The 20,881-nt window shown below is 43.3% G+C and overlaps 1 protein-coding gene across 2 annotated transcripts in view; it reads left to right on the top strand.

Moving 5' to 3' along the window:
* The window catches only part of LOC132453323 (beta-2-glycoprotein 1-like), a 55,248-nt gene extending 38,970 nt beyond the window's left edge, over positions 1-16,278 (top strand). For both annotated transcript variants that reach the window (XM_060046166.1, XM_060046165.1), the window contains 2 exons: positions 14,915-15,112; positions 15,716-16,278. In XM_060046166.1, the coding sequence (XP_059902149.1) occupies positions 14,915-15,112; positions 15,716-15,777 (260 nt within the window). In that variant the 3' untranslated portion in view covers positions 15,778-16,278. The remainder of the gene's footprint in view (positions 1-14,914; positions 15,113-15,715) is intronic.
* The last annotated feature ends 4,603 nt before the right edge of the window (positions 16,279-20,881 follow it).

Genomic DNA, 20,881 nt, shown 5'->3' with positions numbered 1-20,881 from the left:
CCTGAAGGTTGTTGCTTCGATCCCCGGCTCCTCCTAGCTGAGTGTCGAGGTGTCCTTGAGCAAGGCACCTAACTCAGCTCCCGACAAGCTGGCTGTTGTCTGCAATGGTTGATTCTGCCGTCGGGGTGTGAATGTGAGGCAATATTGTAAAGCGCTTTGGGTGGGTAATAGTTAGAAAAAGCTCTATATAAATGCAGTCCATTTACATAATATATATTTTAATATTAAATTCAATATTAATAAAATAATTCCTTAAGTTATGTATGAGAGTTCCTCCTGAGTGTGTACTGGGTGTGCATTGACAACACAGTCACACTCCGAGAACGTCTCATACCGACTGTTGGCAAGGGCACTTTAGCATCGGTCGCTGAGGGAAAGGTACCCTTCGGCGTCGTCTGCAGACGGAGAGGCGGTTCAATTCACTACAATGTTATGCCATCCCCGGCGATGATTTAACGTTCAGAGTGGGTGCTCCAGCAGCCCATTCACTCCTGTATTAACCTGACTACGGCTCTAAAAGACGCTGCAAGCATCTTTCCTATTGGATAGTTTTTAGGATATGTATTTATTTATTCATTATATACGGAGACCACCAGACTTCCTTGAAGCAACGAGAATGGTCTATTAAATTCAAGATGGTAGTGCGAGAATAGGGATATAGTGCCATACCGTCAATATGAAATAAATAAATAAAAATAACCGTGCTCCACAGAACGAAATGTTAACCAATGCATTCTGAACGGGAGCGTTTCTGCGATGTTTTCGTGCTGCACAGAACGAAATGTAAACCAAGGGATTTTGAATGCGAGCGTATATATATATATATATATATATATATATATATATATATATATATATATATATAATTAAATACAATAACGGTTTTAAACATGTGACATGCCTACGTTTTTTTGGCCTTTTCTTTTCAATGGACCTGCGTCAACGTCACGTCACTCAGCGTCATGTGAACTAGGGTCCGCTGTTTAGGAAATAGACAGATATTCCAAGGTTTCCTGCAAAAGGCACTTTGGAATATGTTTTTATTTTTCAGTTTAGAGTTGTAATTAATGGGTTACTTTTTGAATGAACTTGACTCGTTTTCTTAAATCGCTGTCTGGTGGCTTGTTATGTCCCTCTGAGAGACGCGCATGGACAGATTTTATAGTGACACAGCCTATAACCTATTCTTGAAAGCAAAACATCAAGCTCATTGATTTAACGAGGCAGGGTTATTTGAAACAATTAATTAAATATGTGTGAGAAGTCATTCCTCCTGTTGAGTGTGCTTCCTATTTATTTCTAGTGTACACCCCTACTGTCCACAAGCACCCCTCCCCCCTTCCCACATGGATATGGAGAATTGTTGCCACGTCCGAGGGTGGTGGTGGCATCATATATATGAAAGAGGGCATTCAATTATACTACAATGATAAATTAGGAGGCCGAAACCCTAAAGGAAGTGAAGCAATAGGTGACTGAGTCGAGGACATTAACAAATAAGCTATAGACCTGGGGTCTCTTTTATATCAATGGGAGTCTCAAAGGACTCATACGATTATCACTTTGTGGGTTCCAGCACGATAATTGTCTGAGAAACGCCCATTCTGTGGAGCACTTTTTGAGGAGGCATGTTTAAAAAATCAGAAACATTGACGTATATATAACTAGAGAGGGTAACGCTCGCATTCAAAATCCCTTGGTTTACATTTCGTTCTGTGCAGCACGAAAACATCGCAGAAACGCTACCGTTCAGAATGCATTGGTTAACATTTCGTTCTGTGGAGCACGGTTATATTTATTTATTTATTTTCAGTTTTTTAGGAGGTCTGTACGGAACCCGTAAAAGGGACAGCGGGGAAAATTAATAAAAATTTAACGTTTCTCGTGAGCACAAGAAAGTATCTGGTACTCACGAGAAAGTATCTGGTGCGCACGAGAAAGTATCTGGTGAGCACGCGAAAGTAACTCGTGAGCACGAGAAAGTATCTCGTGCGCAAGAGAAAATATGCCGTGCGCACGAGAAAGTATCTCATGAGCACGGGGAAATATCGTTCGCATATCACTGCCAGTGTGTGTGTGTGTGTGGGTGTGTGTGTGTAAAGTACCCAGCCTGTCAAGAATCGGTGGCCGCTTCATTCCAACCATATTCCGACCTATATGCAGACCCACAGTCGGTCAAAGTGAAGGGTGTTGCCCCCGAGCATCAGCCCTGGAGGGAACGTCTCCCCTGTGCTCCTCGGTCTGGGAGCCGACAGCAGGAAAGGTGTACCTACTTTATCTCGTAGTTGGAGGCAGAGCGCAAGATAGTATACGTGATCCAATAATTTGAGATAAAAATAAAGCACATCAATTTGAATGATTTTAGCTTGTGTATGATTGATCGCGGGCACGGGCACACACAAGCTAAAATCATTCAAATGACTGTGCTATTTTTTTATCTCGCACCATTGGAGCGTGTGTACTCTCTTGCATCAAACTACGAGATGGTTAGTGTGCCTTACAGGCCGGAATATGGTCGTTATGAAGCGGCCACCGATTCTTGACAGGCTGGGTACTTTATACCATGGGCGTAAGTTTGGTCTCAGCTTTGGTAGGGGCACTTCACAGACATAACCCCAAATCACTAGACTGAATCATGCTGAACAATAAATACTTCATTAAAATAAAATCTAGATTTACATGTGCACTTATTCACATTTAAAGTAAACACCGAACACACACACACACACACACTAGAGCTGTCCCAAACGATTATTTTTCAAACGATTAATCTAGCGATTATTTTTTTTAGATTAGTCGACTAATCTAACGAATAATTTTACGACTAATCTAAAGATTATTAAAAAACAAAATGAATAGCATTAGTCCACATGATTGTTGTTGTTATGCTATTTGATAACACAGTATACTACTACCACTGCCACCTCAGAGGCTCAACTTCGAAAAGGATTTCTGTAATTTAAATTGTCAACTTGTAGTGTGTTTACTACTTAGAACTGGTTGATAGATCGTGGAATTTCGACAGTCAACAGCTAGACTATAACTACATAACATGACAAAAGTTATCTTTTCACCAGAGTATAAAATCCGAACCCGACAAAGTCTATTCATAATATTGTAATGACCACGGAAGAGGCAGTGAATGAAGTGATTAGACAGTTTATTAGATACCTATTAAACCGTTGGAACACGCAAGACCGGTCACCATAGCAACGCTGGTAAACAAACCCTCGGAGCTCGGTTTTTGGCTGAGTTTTATACCACCAGGGCTGGGTTGCACCAACATGGATTAACTCTTAAACTGGATTAATTCAAGGTTTAACTGTTAACCGTGTTGCACCAAACTCTAACCTGGTTAAAAACATAGTTTAATATTAATCCTGGTTATATTTAACCCTTTGGTAATCTCAGTTTAAACTCCATTTAAACTGAGATTAAATTTAAATCCGTTGCACCAGCAATTTCAAACCTAGTTGAATCCTGGTTTAACAGTTATATTTAAACCACCTCTGGAGGAGGTTTATGTTAGGTTTATCGCTGTTTTCTTGACAACATGGCTGCATATCTTCGCTGGATGGCGTTAGAGGAAAGAGTTCCTCGCAGGAGATAGGTTAAATCCAATGGAATTTTACGAAAATAGCGAGTTTTCACAGCGGCATAGATTCACCAAAGAATCAGTCATATGCCTCAATGGGAAGGTTCGACCAGCTATCAAGCATCAAAGTCAGAGGACTTTCAGTTTCTGTCGCTGTATTCCTCTCTGCTGCGCCGTCATCGTCGTATGGGTTAGGGAGGGGGGAAATCTGCTGCGGGATCATATTAATGATTTTTTTCGATAAAGGGTCCGTAATCATTGGTGGTGGTCCTCCGCCAGTTTTAAACATCCACCTCCTCTCTTCTGCCGCATCCTTTTTTGCCTTTAAGTTCTTCCAGCAGGTTTTCAGTTGTGACTTGTCCCTCACCTCCTTATGGCGCGTTTCCAATGCAGGGTGCGGAACGGATCGGATCGCAAAGGTGCGGATCGGGTCACGTTTCCACCGCCAAAAGTGGGCGTGACCCGGACTTTGCCGTACCCGTTCCGGCCTCGTTCTCGGGACTCCTCCGTTGGGGTACCGAAAACGAGACAAGACGCCTGAAAGGGTCCCGGGAAATTCTAGCTACACACCCCCTCCGTTGATTGGTCATCATTCTGTGTGATTGGTCATCACACAGAATCATCACTTCCGGGTGACGCGGGGATAAAAACAAACAAACAGTAGCCTTGAGGTATTATTCTTTACAATTAACATGTCACGTAAAACGCTTGCTTGGGCGAACAAGGAGGTGGAGACGTTCGTCTGCATTCTTGGGGAGGAAGACGTTGTTTACAATGTTTACGTAGCTGCCGCGGCGATCGACATCCGGCCTACCACAAAGGGTACTGTCGGCAGTGGAAACGCGACCTCGGAACTGAGCTGGGCTATACCGCCCCCTCCCTACCCCACCTTTGCGATCCAATCCGTTCCGCACCCTGCAGTGGAAACGCGGCATTAATGCCAGTTGAGCCATTGAAGCGCTCCGACCGCTAACATGAGGGTGAAAAATTCCCACACTTTTGAACAGCGTAGACTGCTTGGATTGCTGTTTGAGCCTCTGTGCTCCCGCTACTGCTTGCCGCTGCCATTGTTATGAATTTAAACGATAGGCGACTAGTGTTTTGGTGCATATTTACCGCCACAACTGGACTGGAGTGAGATTGGGGGGGGAGGCGACGCGGTGACGCAAATTATTCATGTCGACAAAGTTTTGAAGTCGACTATGTCGACTAGTCGTCCCAGCTCTAACACACACACACACACACACACACACACACACACACACACACACACACACACACACACACACACACACAGGGTGACCAGGCGTCCGGCTTTAGGCCGAACAGTCCGGATTTTCAATGCCCTGTCCGGCGTCCGGCGCAGCATCAAGCCGGACGCGTATTTGTCCTCCTTTTTGAGGCATAGGCCTGAAGAGCGGAGTTTTTTCATCTTTGCTGGGCTGCAGCACAATATCCAATCATAGACTGTAAAAATTGCATCCAACGCAGTAACATATCTGGTCTAACAAATGACGGCTAAGAGCGGTGTCAGGTGACCTGCTTATCATTGGTTAAAAAAGTAAACAAGGGTCCATGTGCTGCTACGTCATATGACATTGACAGAAAGTTAGTATCATGCCAAAACGCAAGACCTCAGCTGAATCCGAATACTCATACTTGACTGCTATATAGTATGCATTTTGTAGTACGCCACAAATATAGCGCGTCCGAATGCTCAGTACGCATTGTGTAGTACGGAAAACGTTTCCGAATGCGTACTACCGCCACACTAAACAACGGAGTTCACAACGCTATCCCACAATGCAACCGGAGTCTGGTAACGAACGAAGAGATGGATGACCCGACACCATATATATATTATTAACTAGATGCCTCGTCCACGCCATGGACATAATAAAGGATGGACCACGGACTGGAAAATGGCCGCCCATTCATTCCTTTACAAACTGCTCAGTGGCGCAGGGTAACATACAGGAGCGATTTGCTTCCGCGTTATGGGGCCAAGACACGTGGGCCATTTCTCAATTCCTAGCACGCGTACTACGGACTCGATGACTTGCAAGTACGTACTTGGCAAGTCCGTACTTCAAGCACAGACTTGCGAGCACGTACCTGCAATTGGAACAGCAGCAGACTCGATGACGTCACCACCTCTGCTCGTCCGTTAACTGTGCTACGGCCTCATTTAGGCATTTACTACTGAACAATATAAACAAATGATGTAAAACAAAATCTCAGCCTCTTTCATTTTCAAATAGTATATAAATATTCTGAATGAATAAAAATTGAAAAGATATGCGTGTCTTGTCTTGTGTATAAGCTATACACACAACTTTATATATATATATTTATATATTATCTTATATTATTATTATTATTATTATTTTATATATTATACATATATATATATATATAGGTTAAGAGTAACTTAAGCTACAGGTGTGCGTCTTCTCCATATTGTCCGCCATCGTACTGCTGCGAGTGCGAAATGCATCCTGGGATTTATAGCGGTTGCAAGTACACACGAGCCACCTCTGATGCATGCACGGTGAAACGGCGAGATCGAGCACGCATCAAGAACACTTCCGGGTTTTACGACAGTACTCGCATGATGCGTGCTTCGAATTGGAACAGTGCTCGGGCAACGACTGATGACGTTTCACGAGTCCACGAGCACACAAACACGCACAAGTACGCGAATTGAGGCCGTTTCTCAATTCCTAGCACGCGTACTACGGACTCGATGACTTGCAAGTCCGTACTTCAAGCACAGACTTGCGAGCACGCGAGTACGTACCTGCAATTGGAACAGCAGCGGACTCGATGAAGTCACCACCTCTGCTCGTCCGTTAACTTTGCTACGGCCTCATTTAGGCCTATACTACTGAACAATATAAACAAATGATATAAATCAAAATTCCAGCCTCTTTCATTTTCAAATAGTATGTAAATATTCTGAATGAATAAAAATTGAAAAGATATGCGTGTCCTGTCATGTGTATAAGCTATACACACACGACTTTATATATATATATTGATATATTATCTTATAATATTATTATTAAATTATATATTATACAAATATATATATAAGTTAAGAGTAACTTAAGCTACAGTTGTGCGTCTTCTCCATATTGTCCGCCATCGTACTGCTGCGAGTTCGAAATGCATCCTGGGATTTATAGCGGTTGCAAGCACACACGAGCCACCTCCGATGCATGCTCGGTGAAACCATAGACATCTTATATGATAGACGGAGCATCGAATGCTACCGCCTACTGGCGCTGACGAGACGCGGGGCCGCCATCTTGGAGTGGTCATCCGCTCCACTCAGTGTAATCTGTTTGGCTGGAGCAATGAATTGTCAGCGCATTTAATTAATCATACCTCACTGAATACCACTGATTTTCATGCGTTTTTTTGTCATACGTGTAGCTATGATAAAGGCCACATGGTTTGGCGTGTTTTATTATTCAATACTAATTATACCAATAGTACGGTAATGTTAAATCTTGCTTGTGAAAAGTAATCCCCCGATTTCTATTATGGATTGTCCGCCGATTTGAGCAGGAATACGCTGAACAACAGCCCGGCATCCTGTTTCTGCTGCTGTTGCTGCTCCCGGTTGACCACTCCAAGATGGCGGCCGTCTTTCTCGCGTCCCAGCAGCCAATGCTCCGTCTATGGCCGTTTCTCAATTCGCGTACTTGTGCGTGCTCGTGTGCTCGTGGACTCGTGAAACGTCATCAGTTGTTGCTCGAGCGCGAGTTTATTTTTTGCAGGGTGGTAGCGGGAAGCTCGTGAATATTCATGAGGGAACTCATCCCTCATTGGCTGGGACTTGGCTCGCTGGGACTTTGTCAGAGGGCTTGTGAAAACAGAGGGCTTGTGAAAATCACGAACGCAAATAAATGAAACGTTGTTATAAATCAACACAAATCATTGTATCAATAGTGTGACACATGTTATACAGTAGTTGTTTTTAGACGAGTTAGCATTACGAGCTAACGTTTGTTTTGGCACTTACAGAAAGGTAGCTATAGAGTTGCCATGTAGGAGGTGGATTGATAGGTGAAAATCAATATTAAAATTCATTTAGCCCTACGCGAAAATATTCTATGGATAGGCCTACCGATTTTATGGCCCTTCTTTCTATAATGTAATTGGTTGTGGGGTGTGGCAGAACCACTATAAACAAATATCAGAAATCATACGGTTTGTTCTTATCCATCTACACCTAACCTCCAGCAGCTCCATCTCCTCAAAGTTGACATGGGTCTGGCAAATGTTGCAAGCTTTAATAAATCCTGCCATTATGCTCACTACTTCTAGAAACAGAACAGAATGGAATCTTAATGGAAATATCAAGACATGGATGGACAACAATTAGAAAAAAACAACTTGGAAACAATCACCAGCTGCCGAAAGCACTGCGATGCACTATACATAACGTTATAAAATATAATAAATAAAAAAATGATTTACTACAGTAGCCCATTGTGACACATAACAGTTTCACAGGGGCTTTTAGACGAGTGAGCTAACGTTTGTACTTACAGAAAGGTAGCTATAGAGTTGCCGTATGGTAGGTGGGTATCATGTGTCACATTATTGCTAAAATGATTCGTGTTAATTTATAACAACGTTTAATTCATTTGCCGATGCGCTATACATAACGTTATAAAATATAATAAATACAAAAAGGATTTACTACAGTAGCCCCCGTGACACATAACAGTTTCACAGGGGCTTTTAGACGAGTGAGCTAACGTTTGTACTTACAGAAAGGTAGCTATAGAGTTGCCGTGTAGTAGGTGGGTATCATGTGTCACATTATTCGTGTTGATTTATAACAACGTTTAATTCATTTGCGTTCGTGATTTTCACACAAGCCCTCTGACAAAGTTCCAGCGAGCCAAGTCCCAGCCAACAAGTCCCAGCCAATCAGGGATCAGTTCCCTCATGAATATTCACGAGCTTCCCGCTACCACCCTGCAAAAAAAAAATTCGCTGCCCGAGCACTGTTCCAATTCGAAGCACGCATCAAGCGAGTACTGTCGTAAAACCCGGAAGTGTTCTTGATGCGTGCTCGATCTGAGAAACGGCCGTGGCCTAGTCCGTGACGTACCGGATGCAGAGATCTTCTTCTTCTTCATGTTTAGTGGCGGATCATAGTTTTTCCCCATATACCGCCACCTACTGGACTACTACACAGGAGTGTGTGACAAGGACGTTGGCAAATTATACTTTAAATCATAAAAATAAATTCAAAGAAAAAACCAAACTAACGAAACAAAATAACAAAATAAATGAATAAATAAAAATAATAAATAAAAAATATATATACTTAAGGTTAAATTCTTCTAATTAGGTTAGTATCTTTTAGCTAATTTATCAGCAATTTCATTGCCATATATTCCATGGTGGGCTGAAATCCAACAGAACTGAATAACTAAACCAAGGCTTATAATATTTAAAAGAAGATGCTTTACCTCTCTCACCAAATCTTCACGTATTGAATTATCTGTTATAAAACTTTGTAGTACTGCCATAGAATCAAAACATATCACTGATCTAAGAGGTTTAGTAAGATCGGTTATTATTGTGGCCATCTCGATTGAGTATACTGATAAAGTCACCCACTCTATATCCATATCCTTTTTCAAATTCTGGAATATATATGCCAATACCACATTGTCCTTTGGGATCTTTAGAACCATCTGTAAATATTTTCAGTTATCCATAGAATGAAGTATTTAAATAACTTGAGCAGGCATTAGCAAAACTTTGCATGGTGAGATGCTCGCTTTTTCCTGTTAATAAATCAATGTTTACCTCTGGATCAGGAAGCAGCCATGGAGGAATACAACTTTAAGCTAATGCTGGACCATACTTTAATTCTTTCAAACCATACTCATTCACTAAATTGTCAATATTCCTACCAAATCCATTGGCCTTTTTACTATATCCCCAACAATCACTAAGCACTGAAATAGATGGGTTGTGAACACTTCCTTTTAGTCTAACCCAGTAAGTTAAAGACAAAGAAACAGATTCCTTCCAACTATTTACGAAAAATGCAAGTTGGAGTAGCCTACCCAAATAATGAATTGTAATACACCAACATTGTTAACTGTCATACATAGCTAGCCATAACCCTGTCATACAGAGCTAAACAAGCAAATGAAAATGAAATACCTACCAACGCAACTGAAATGTTAATATTAGACAATTAACAATATTATGAAAATTACGTCGGCCTCATAATCATTCAGGTAATCAATACGTCCGTGCCTGTTACAGCTATTTCAATGATATGTGTGTTATATATCCGTGTTCAACGCCATTCATGTTAAGTAAAAGGACAAATCTCAGACTTCGGAAGTTAATGGAGTTAATGGAAGTTAATTCGGAATTTAATTCCGAATTTAATTTAATTCGGAAGTTAATGGAGCCGTGCACTTCAAAATAGGTCCATATCAAGGAGCCGTTTGTTTCAGTACGACTCCTTTCAGCTGCCCACCCAGCAAAAAATAAATACCTAAAACTGCTAATAACGCTTGAGGAGGCGTTTTGAAAAGAAAAAACGTACATTTTTTTAGAACATGGTAGAAATATAATTATGAGCCTTTGATTGATAGCCAGACATTTTTTGCGGAGACACAATCCTGTTCCCCACTTGTATTGGAGTGGACGGCGATATCTAGTTCTGGGCCACATGAAATGACGGACCCCCGTCCACAGCCAGCTTAAACAGCTGCAATACCAGGCTTTGCCCCTGAGCACTGGTGGATTGCGGAAGTATGCACTGCTCCTGGGGGCCTGGTCCGCGCTGCTGGCCAATGGAGTCGAACGTCACCACTGGCGGCCATCTTACCACAGTAAGCTGCTCAGCCATAACATTGTGTTGGTAGTGGTACATGTACTTTTTAAATAACCATAACTTGCTCAATTTTCAACCGATTGTCAAACAGTTGGGTTTGTTACAAACGTCAGAGATGTAGTTATGACACTGCATACTTTTGATAGAATAATGAAAAATAGAATAATGTTCTAAAATAGGCACAATATCATAACCACGTTAATAACGTTTGTAATAAACCAAACCGTTTGTAAATCGGTTGAAAATTGAGCAAGTTATGGTTATTTAAAAAGTGTACCACTACCAACACAATGTTATAGGTGAGCAGCTTACTGTGGTAAGATGGCCGCCTATGGTGACATTCTAGACGCCACCGTAAGGCATCTAGTTAATATATATATCTATGCCCGACACCACCAGAAAGACGTCGTAGAAAGCGGCGAAAAAGAGTCATTAAAAAGAGTAAAAAAGTAAAGTAAGTGATTAAGTAAAAAGTAGTCTGGCTGAACGGAAGTGGACAGCGTCTATTGCTTAGCGGCCGATTTGGCCGCGACTCCTCCCCTTCCGGTTGCTGGCGTTACCGTATTGTGCTCCCCCTCAAACTCGAAAACTAGGCAGTATGGCGAGCTTTGAAGAGGACTTTGACGGCGCTGTAAAGTTGGCATATTTGGCTCTTTCCGTGGACACATCTCTGGACAGTATAACATTGTTTTCCAAAGAGACACATGGATAGCAGTTGGTGGTAAATGGCTATAGGCCTACAGACAAGTTTTCAAAATTGTTTGTGGAACTAGACATCCAATCTTGTTTAATTTTAATATAATGTAATTACTGATTACTGACTATCTGATTTCATTACTATGGTAGGACCACAACATAGCCTATTTTGACATTACCTTGGAGACTGCGTCTGGCAGGATTCTCCCCGGGGACGATGCGTTTGCGGTCACGACTATCGCCGGTTGGTGTGGATTTGGCGCATCGTTTCACTCAGCGGCAGGAGCGTTTGACATGGATTTAACCAATGAACCGATCCGTTCCACTTCACAATAGCTCCTACGGTATTTCTTTAGTAGTGTTCTACAAGAACCACACATAAATGTTAAAACGTCGTTCGTTTTTATAGGTCCCGTGAGCTCCTCAAGGGCCAAAGTGTATGGTGGCTTGAAATCATCGTGACAAAGAATCAAACGATGTTTGTTCTTTTTATCTATAAAATGAACTCCACATAGGCGACATACATCGTTAATGGTTTTTTGTGGCGTTTGGGATTGACCCATTTCTGACAGCCTCTGAACGTCTAGAAGTTCCGTCAAAATAATTTCCCCCCCGGCACTATTTTGCATGGACACAACTGCTGCTTCCCGGGCTTAGCTCCGCCCTAGACGATTGTGATTGGTTTAAAGAAATAAAAACAGGCCTGCCCATTTTCCCCACGGATAGACGGCTCGAGGTAGCGTGGCTCCAGACCATTCTACTTGCTGTAGTTTGGTCTGGCTTTGCGAGACTAAGTAAAAAGAGACATTTTTAATTTAATAGCAATGATGACAAGACGGAAAACAGTTAACTTATCAAGGTAATTTTGCCGGCATCTGAGGGGAGATACGTCATCTCCAAACATCTGGTGGAGTTTCGGCGGTGTTCGGAAGTGTTCGGAGGTGTTCTACGCATAGCTGTAGACCATACTACACAGTCAAGTGTGGTACGGTCAAGTAGTAGACACTGAACAGAAATAGTATGTACTAAGTATTCGGATTTGTTTAATTCTGAATGGACAAAAGAGCATGAATTTATATCGAAAAGTTTTAAAAAGCTTTTTTTTTTTATTATGTTGTTAATTGTTTTTCACATTTAAGTCCCAAGCGTTAACTGGTGTGTGGGGAGAAGCTGTCTTTAGAAGAGGTGTTTCTCGCTGTCACACGCTTCTCCCTCGCCCCGTAATTGCCTTTGCCGGCGCTTGTGGGGCAGGGCATCACCCCATGAGCCTGCAGCCCAAGGCCTTTGCTGGCCGCTCGCCGCGGCCTGCGATGGAGGCGGGCGGGGCTGGTTAGCCGGGCGAGGTTGCCTTTTAAAAAGCAATGAAGGGCTGGCTCGATCAATAATACAAGGTTTATTGACGGCCTGCCTATATGTAGTGAGAGATGCGTGTGAAACAGTTATGGCCGAGCCGATAGCCTCCGGTGTTAACTAGGGTGTGGGGTGAAAACAGCCGTCTTTAGTAAAGAGGTGTTTCTCGCTGTCACATGCTTCTCCCTCGCCCCGTAATTGCCTTCGCCGGCGCTTTTGGGGCGGGACATAGCCCCATGAGCCCGCTGCCCGGTGCCTTCGCTGGCCGCTCACCGTAGCCTGCGATGGAGGCGGGCGGGGCTGGTAAGCCTGGGGGCCAGGAGGAGGAGCTGCCGGCGGCGCCGTGACAGTGGCTGTCGGGGGCCTATGGCGGCGACGGGAGCCTGAAGCGGAGCGCTGCTGCCCGGGTGGTTTTCCCCACGTCGACTGCCTGTTCGGCCAGACGATGAGGGTTAGCCGCCATGTTATGTGCCAGCAGGGCGGTGTTAACAGCCTCTTGCTGCATCATACACTGATGTGCTCTGTCTGTAAGCTTGACCGTCAGCTGATCTTTGGGAGTGGGGGAGCTCGCTGAGCCCCGGCTTCACTTCAAAAACAGCAAACAGAGCGGGATCCAGCGGCGGCACCGCCCTGTAACTCCGGTCTGTCAGACCCTCCGTCGTCGTGACTTGGATAAATGTTTTCATCAGGGCCCCGAGCTTCCCGGGCTCCGGGCTTGTAGTAGGGTCTGATGGCGGGAAACATTGGCCAGATCGGGTCGAGAGTTGCGGGGCGTATCGGGGCCTCGAGCCCCAGGATGCCATGCAGCTGGTACGGGCGTTGGGGGGCCTGAGGCAGGGACACCGCAAGGCCAAGGTTTGCGGCTGCCCTGGCGATAATGCCCGTTAGCTCTGCCACCAAAGCTCCAATCACTGGAAGTGAGGTTGCGGCAGAGACGGGCAATGCTGCTGCCCCGGGCCTCTCCATTCGGAGAGGGGAAGCCGGGGGAGATGCCCCCTCCTCGTTGCGGTCGGAGTCGTCCGACTCCGAGCTCACAAGGAGGGAGAGGGCATCGTCGAGTGGAACAGTAATGGCGGCGGCCCATTCAGCAATGGCGGCGGCAGTGTCGGCTCTGCGCTGTCTGTCGTCTGACGGCAGCGCCGCACAATGCCGACACAGACAGAGCGGCGAGAGCGCCAAGAGGGCATGTTCATGCCCAAGGCAGCACTCGCACACCTCATGGCCGCCATACGGCAAGATGTAACCCGTGTTACATGTCTTGCAGATGCGGATCGTCTTCGAGTCCATAATATCTATTTATTTACTTCAGTATGCTACAGGATCGTCCTGAAGAAAATGGAAGCAGAACGTCCGCCGGTGCCCGCGTATATCTGTGGAAGTGATTGAGGCCCCGCGGACGTAATTGAGGCCCACGCTGTTGGTGGGCGGGATTACAAATGTTTCAGTGCTACGGCTCATGCCTAGGGATAACCCAATAGCGATAGCCTTAAAAGGCAAAGCCTATACGACATAGAACAATCTTTTCCTCTCAGTTTTCTTTGGCAGCGTTTCAGAAATAACTCTGTAATGACATTGACAAAAAACTCATCTAGCTTTAGAAACACTGTAGTACATATTCAAGGCCACTATGTGGCGCTGGTTCTCCACCAAAAAAAGAAGAAAACGAGGCGGAGCAAACTTATCAAGCCTGCGCGCTGTATACCAACATACAGTCGAGGAGGAGAAAGCAGCTGTTAAACGTTGTAGATTGAGCAGAAAATGTTTTTTAATGTAATGTAATTCAATTTAAAGCTAAAAAAATAATACAAATTAAATCAAACAAATATTTTTTTAAAGAACTCTAACGTTGCCCAGCGGGTGGGGGGGGCGATAACATAATTGTTTGCATATCTGGCGTCCACACAAATCCCAACACCAAAACGCATAGGGCCGTTTTTCTCTTTTTCACCCTGGGACCTGGTTTCAAAAAAGTATGTTTTCGGTCACCGAGAACTTTCCACAAAAAAATGTTTCCGTGTGGACAGGGCCTAAATGTTATTTTCAATTGTAGGTCCCTGAGTGAAGCAATAAACAAAGTGTTTATTGCTTATTATTTATTTAAAAGTTTGTAGTATTATTTATACCCCCCCAAAAAAACAACAACCATTCAAAATCCTCTTTCAGCTACCACCACAAGTACAACACCATGATGTGGGAAACACTGTAATGTGCACAGTAACGTTATAATGTCACAACTATGTGCAACCTCATGAGGTTATTTTTACTCGTCCATGAACATGGATCTTTCCTAGTTACCTCAGTTCTCAAATTTATTGTTTTGTAATAACATACAATCCCTTTTGTTTATTCCATTCTAAGACTCGCTGTCCTGGTCTTTTGGTTTTCAGCCCCCTGCTCTGTGGACATAGATAGAGGGAGGATATTGTATAACGGAAGAAGACTCTGGATTAAGGAGCTGAATCCTAACAAAGTGTTTCACAATGAAAATGTTTCTTTCTACTGCATGAATGCTGCTGGGAGATGTGGTTATGCTGTGTCAAGCCAGTGCATCAATGGAACCCTCAGCATCCCAGACTGCTTTGAAGGTGAGGTTTGCTTCATGAGTGCTAATGGGTAGGAAAAAATACAGTGAGTGAAACAATGTGCAATCGCTTGCTTGCAATCTTTATTTGTAGGGTTAGGGTTATTACTGTCAGATGATTAATGCTGAGAAAAACTTGAGTGAACATAAACATGGTTCTGCCACAATTTATCCTTAGTAGGGGCATATATATTATACACACACATCCTTTAAGTTACCCCTTGCCTCTATAATTCGACTTGAATATCTTATATATTTTGTGTACATTGCTGTGAATTTTGGGGAATATTAAATTATTTAAAGCTCCAATACCTTTTCAATGCCCCTTTTACCTTTAATTCCAATATATGTTAGTTACTAAATGTCTATAGAAAAACACATTCACCCATGGCTTGAAACCCGGGAATCAGGCTGCATGATTCAAATTGGACCGATGGGACAATGTCAAAACATGGCCGCGCTAAATGCAGCTTATACCTGACTGATTTTGTTTAGTTGAAAATCAAATTAGTTAATTGTTCAATTCTATGAAACAATATACCGTAATTTGTATGTATCTGTTCCAATTCTGAATTTTACCATTTTTGTATCCCTCTTTCCTCTCCAGTCCCAAACAAATTGCAATACTTAACTGGTCGGAGCCTGCCGTCGGAGATCACACAATGTTGAATCATCAGAGCCAGCGTCTTTAGGCATCCAAATTGTTGTTACCATTGTTACGTATTTTAAGCACATAAGCTTCCCCCACATAGCCACTAGGAAGCAGGACGAACAAACCAGCAGCATTACCCCCACATAGCCACTAGGAAGCAGGATCGAACACACAAGCTGCATTACCCCCACATAGCCACTAGGAAGCAGGATCGAACACATAAGCTGCAATATCTACTCCAGCCACAGATGGCAGCACCTTTAGACAGGTGAGGAGAGCGGGGCCACACAGGCCACGCCTACTTCACATAGGCCACGCCCACTTTATACTAAACAGCGTGGGAGTGAGATTGGAGGCGAGAGACGTATGCGGACCCACAGAGAGCCTCGGGCCTAAACCCCGGGGCTCGAAGTAGCTCTTCAGTATTTCTCTCCACGCGTGTTGGATACAATTCCCTCCCTTTTGCTTCATAGTTACCATACCGAAATACTTTAACAAATAAAGTGAGTTAAAAGCGACCCGGATTGGACTACTTTCTTCCAAAACGCGACACCATTCTATTAAAGATTGTTTGCTTTCTGCATTTCAGGTATCGATTTCCCTCTATTATGATACTAATACAGCATACATATATATTATATATATGTATGTACACCTTCCTTGGGAGGTGTTTCAGGCACGTCCAGTGGGGAGGAGACCTCGGGGAAGACCCAGGACTAGGTGGAGAGATTATATCTCAACACTGGCCTGGGAACGCCTCGGGATCCCCCCGTCAGAGCTGGTCAATGTGGCCCGGGAAAGGGAAGTCTGGGGCCCCCTGCTTGAGCTGCTTCCCCCGCGACCCGACCCCGGATAAGCGGTCGAAAATGAGATGATGAGATGAGATATATTATATATTTCCTTCTTTTTTTTTCATGCACACATTTTTTATTTGCTGTAGTGCTGAGTTTAAATCTCATCCATCCTCACCACACACTTGTAATTTCGAGTACTTGAAATACATTTCATTTGTATAGCCCTCAATCACAGTTTCCTCATAAGTCAAATCAAAGTTATTTTTATAGCCCTTCGCCACAGTAGAGTCTCAAAGGGCTTCCAAGTCATTAGTCTGTGAAAGCCCTCATCCTGTGGGGAAGCAAAACTCAAAGAAACCAAGGAAAGCAGAGTGCAGGATTCCTCTTTCCAGGGATGGTTGAGACAGACATAATGGTAGCATCACCATAATCTATAGAGTGAGTGTGTTATATGCATACACACGTTGTTCCTATGTACTAAACATGTATATTACAAGCGGCAGTGTTAGTGGATGGAGCCGCTTAAGCGTGGCCACATGGATGCAATGACCTACGCAGAATAAAGTCTAGCAAGCTACACTTAGAAATACTCATATAATCATACTCAACACAGGTGATTACAATCATGTACATTCATTTATACCATGGCCAGAGAACATTTCATTTTTTAGGGGTGTTTATTATCTCAGATAAGAGCAAGTAATCACTCCATACAAATCCTCCTGAAATCAGCCTTCCTACAAAGTTAGTAGTAAGGTCTCTTTTGTTTCCATAATGAGCAAAACCAGAGGTGCCTTTGGCGCCCCTGTGAAAAGGGTCTATACAATTTCAATAAATAAAAAATGTAAATGTAACAACAGCTTAAGGCAGCTACCTGCCGAACTAAGTAAGGGATAATGTATAGAACGCCGGTCATAATTTAAGCCCCTTCAGGGCCAAGCAAGATCCCTCCGCTTTGTTTCAGGGTCCGGTTCGCCCAGTCGGGGCTTATTCCCCCAATAATAACTGGCGTTCTACACATTATCCCTTTTATTACACGGCAATTGTTGTGGATAAAACCACGGTCTAATACAAAATACGAGAGGTCGAGAAAGACTAAAAAAGAAAGATTGATCAAGGCTTTATTGCAACTGCAGAGTAACAACATCACCCGAGTTTGTTTGCAAAGAACTGCCCCCAACGTGCCGCGATTTCTAAGGTAACCCCAGCATCTGTGACCTCCTAGACCAGGGGTTTTCAAAGTGTGAGAGAGTGAGCCCCCCCTCAGAGAAAAAAAATTCAGCTGAGCCCCCCCCCCCCCCAATTTTTTTTTCTAAATACCTGTGTTTTGAAAGCTATTTTCATTATTTTACACATTTCAAACATATTTCTGAAACATTACAACATCTTTTTGCGTTTTTAAACAACACAATTTAACAACTTTATCTAAGCATGTTTTAGCTTAACCTTTTTTAAATACATTTGAACATCTTAATCTGTGTAAACTGCCAGTTTACAGATTCATTCAGGGTCCCCGACTCTGAATTTTCTGAGTCGAATCAGATCTGCCTTTTCAGTCCAGAGATTCGACTATTCGGTGGGGTTTGTTTACCGGCGTTGCTATGGTGACCTAAATTATTATAAGCAACTGAAAACGACGCCGGTTTGAAACTAAAACTGTGATTCTGAAAAAAGTATAAATGCTATCAAAATTCAGTTTCGATAGTATTGAAGATACAAGTGTGTAGATTTGTTTAATGGTTTGAACGATGGTAAACGGTTGAAAAAGGAATGAGTTACGATGTCTAGAAGTAGGTGTATCAGAATGGGCTGACATCTTCAATGAAAACAGCTGAAAACGAAGCGGTATGAAACTAAAACTGTGATTCTGAAGACATGTTAAATGATATCGAAATTCTGTTCCGATATTATTGAAGATACAAGTGTGTAGATTTGTTAAATGGTTTGTACGAAGATAAACGTTGAAAATTGATTTAGTTATGTTACTTCTACAGTTGAGGTACGACTGATGATTTGAATCATCGTCTTTCAGGGTTTTCTTCGGGTTTATTTTTTTCTCACGTCGCGCCCCCCCTGAAGAACTCTGGCGTCCCCCAGGGGGGGCGCGCCCCACAGTTTGAAAACCACTGTCCTAGACCAATTACAGCGCTCTAAAATTAAATCTTTTCATCTCCCGGAGGACACCTGCCGGAGCAGCAAGAAAGCTTCGGCGGCAGTTCAACTCCCGGAGTACACCGCCAGAGCTGCCGGACTGTATGGGAGAAATTAACCATTACTTTTTATATTAACTATGAGTATTATCAGGCCTACATATCATATAGATACATTAATATTGGAAAGCAGCAAAATCAACTCTGAATTCATAGGAGACTCACGGCGCCAGAGAGTCTGGTGCCAAGGCGTACTGACGTCCACCTAATGTTTAGATTAACTGCGGATGATGACCATGTAGCCCATGCTATTTCATAGGGGTGTGACGATACACTCAGCTCACGAGACGAGACGAGAAACGATATTCGGTTCACGAGAACGAGACGAGATTTTAAGAAAACTATAATGACAAAATATATGACTGGACCAACAGACTTTTATTTAACCGAGTTGCACATGCATTTAGAATTTTTTTATTATAACTCTTAACATTCATGAAATTGAAACTAAAACTAAAATTTATAAAAGTTGAAGTAAAATAAATTAAACTAGAACTGCAAGCAGTTATGCAGGGGTCCAAGAAATGTGCATTTCGCCGGCACAACGCGAAGCATGTGTTCAAAACAAATGGGCTTGGCCTATGCCAAAAGATGCAACTGACTCCAGTGAATCTGTGGATATAAAGGTTTTGACTGTGGGAGGTTCGTTGTGGGAGTTATAGCCCAAAACGCGTTTTCAGAACATTCCATTGGCCAGTTAGGAGATATATTATTTCGTCGTTTTTTTGCGCCCCCTTGTGGCGAAATTTTCCAAAGACAATTTTCCTTTGCCAAATAACTCCCGCCCACATTAATAATTCTTGGCCATATTTTTTATATAGACTCGGGTTTGCCCCTTGATGGTTCCCTTATAGTTTGAAGAACATTCCTTTGGCCAATTAGAAGATATACAATTTCCTCGTTTATTGCGCCCCCTAATGGCGAAATATTCCGATTTTTTTATTGAACGCCATTAAAGGAGCATTTCACCGGTGGAGGCATGAATATGTATTGAAATTGGGTCTTATATGTAGTCGAATAATAAAATAAAATTCTAATTTGGTGCAGTCTTGACCGAGAAAAGGCAGAAAGTGACTTTTTGGCGCTTGTGGATTGAAGACAACAACTCCCACCATGCACAGCTTCGCTGGCGGCCACTCCCGCTGATCATCTCCGCCTATCGGACACCTCCTTGTTCCATCTACTAATGGAACAAATCAGCGTGGAGCTTGAACCGACGTCACTAGAGTAGTGACGCTTGCACAGAAGCATACGGCCGACATCTTTCTTTATTCTGGGTGGAAATAGTAACATAGTTAGTTACGCAATTAAATGCGTTTATGTAAACATTTTTAGCGAGAAATGTGCATTTTAATTTCATAATGTTCGCTCGTTGAATGTGAAGGATGTTTGGTTTGATAGTTATGACGAAGAGGGAACGCTCCATTCACTTGCATGGACAGCGTCTCTGGTTGCTAAGCAACCTCAACGTCTTGGCGGACTATCTGCTGATCAACACTACGAATGCTGGAAACACACCAGACACACCATGTGAAGTTATTTAACCCGATTATTGTTATTTATATCCGAGATTATTTAATCTAACCCGATCTAAACTCTATCATGCACCCAAACACGGCGGCGTTTGGGTTTCCTACCTCGGACTCCTAAATCCAGCGCAGCCACAGGCGTGTTGGCGCGTTGAACCATTTTTGTGACACACAATGATCAAGCTTCAAGTTAGGCACGTTACACGCGTTTGGTGTGGCCGTAGCCCGTGTCCACCAAAAGCGTTTTTTTATGCGGTTTCACCCAAAAAATCGGCTTTGTGTGGACGGGGCCAAGAAGGCGAACACACGTCACCAAGACGGGGAGACAGCGCCAGGCGACTTACGCCACTATCTGCCAATGGATCGTGGATGCCTGGGCTGATATAACAGTCTCAACTGTGGTCTAAGCTTTCACGAAGGCAGGAATAATCACTGAACTGCCAGGCAACAGCAGCGACACTGACTCGGATAATGACGAGAGGGATCCGGGCATGTTGGATGCCGTACTCGCCCAACTGTTCAATTCGGACACACAAGAATTCGAGGGATTCGTAGACGGGGAATGAACTGAAAAAGTGAGCTTATTGT

The sequence above is a fragment of the Gadus macrocephalus genome, chromosome 3 (assembly GCF_031168955.1).
Source record: "Gadus macrocephalus chromosome 3, ASM3116895v1".
Lineage (NCBI taxonomy): Eukaryota > Metazoa > Chordata > Actinopteri > Gadiformes > Gadidae > Gadus > Gadus macrocephalus.
This window is presented reverse-complemented; position numbering and strand designations above follow the sequence as displayed.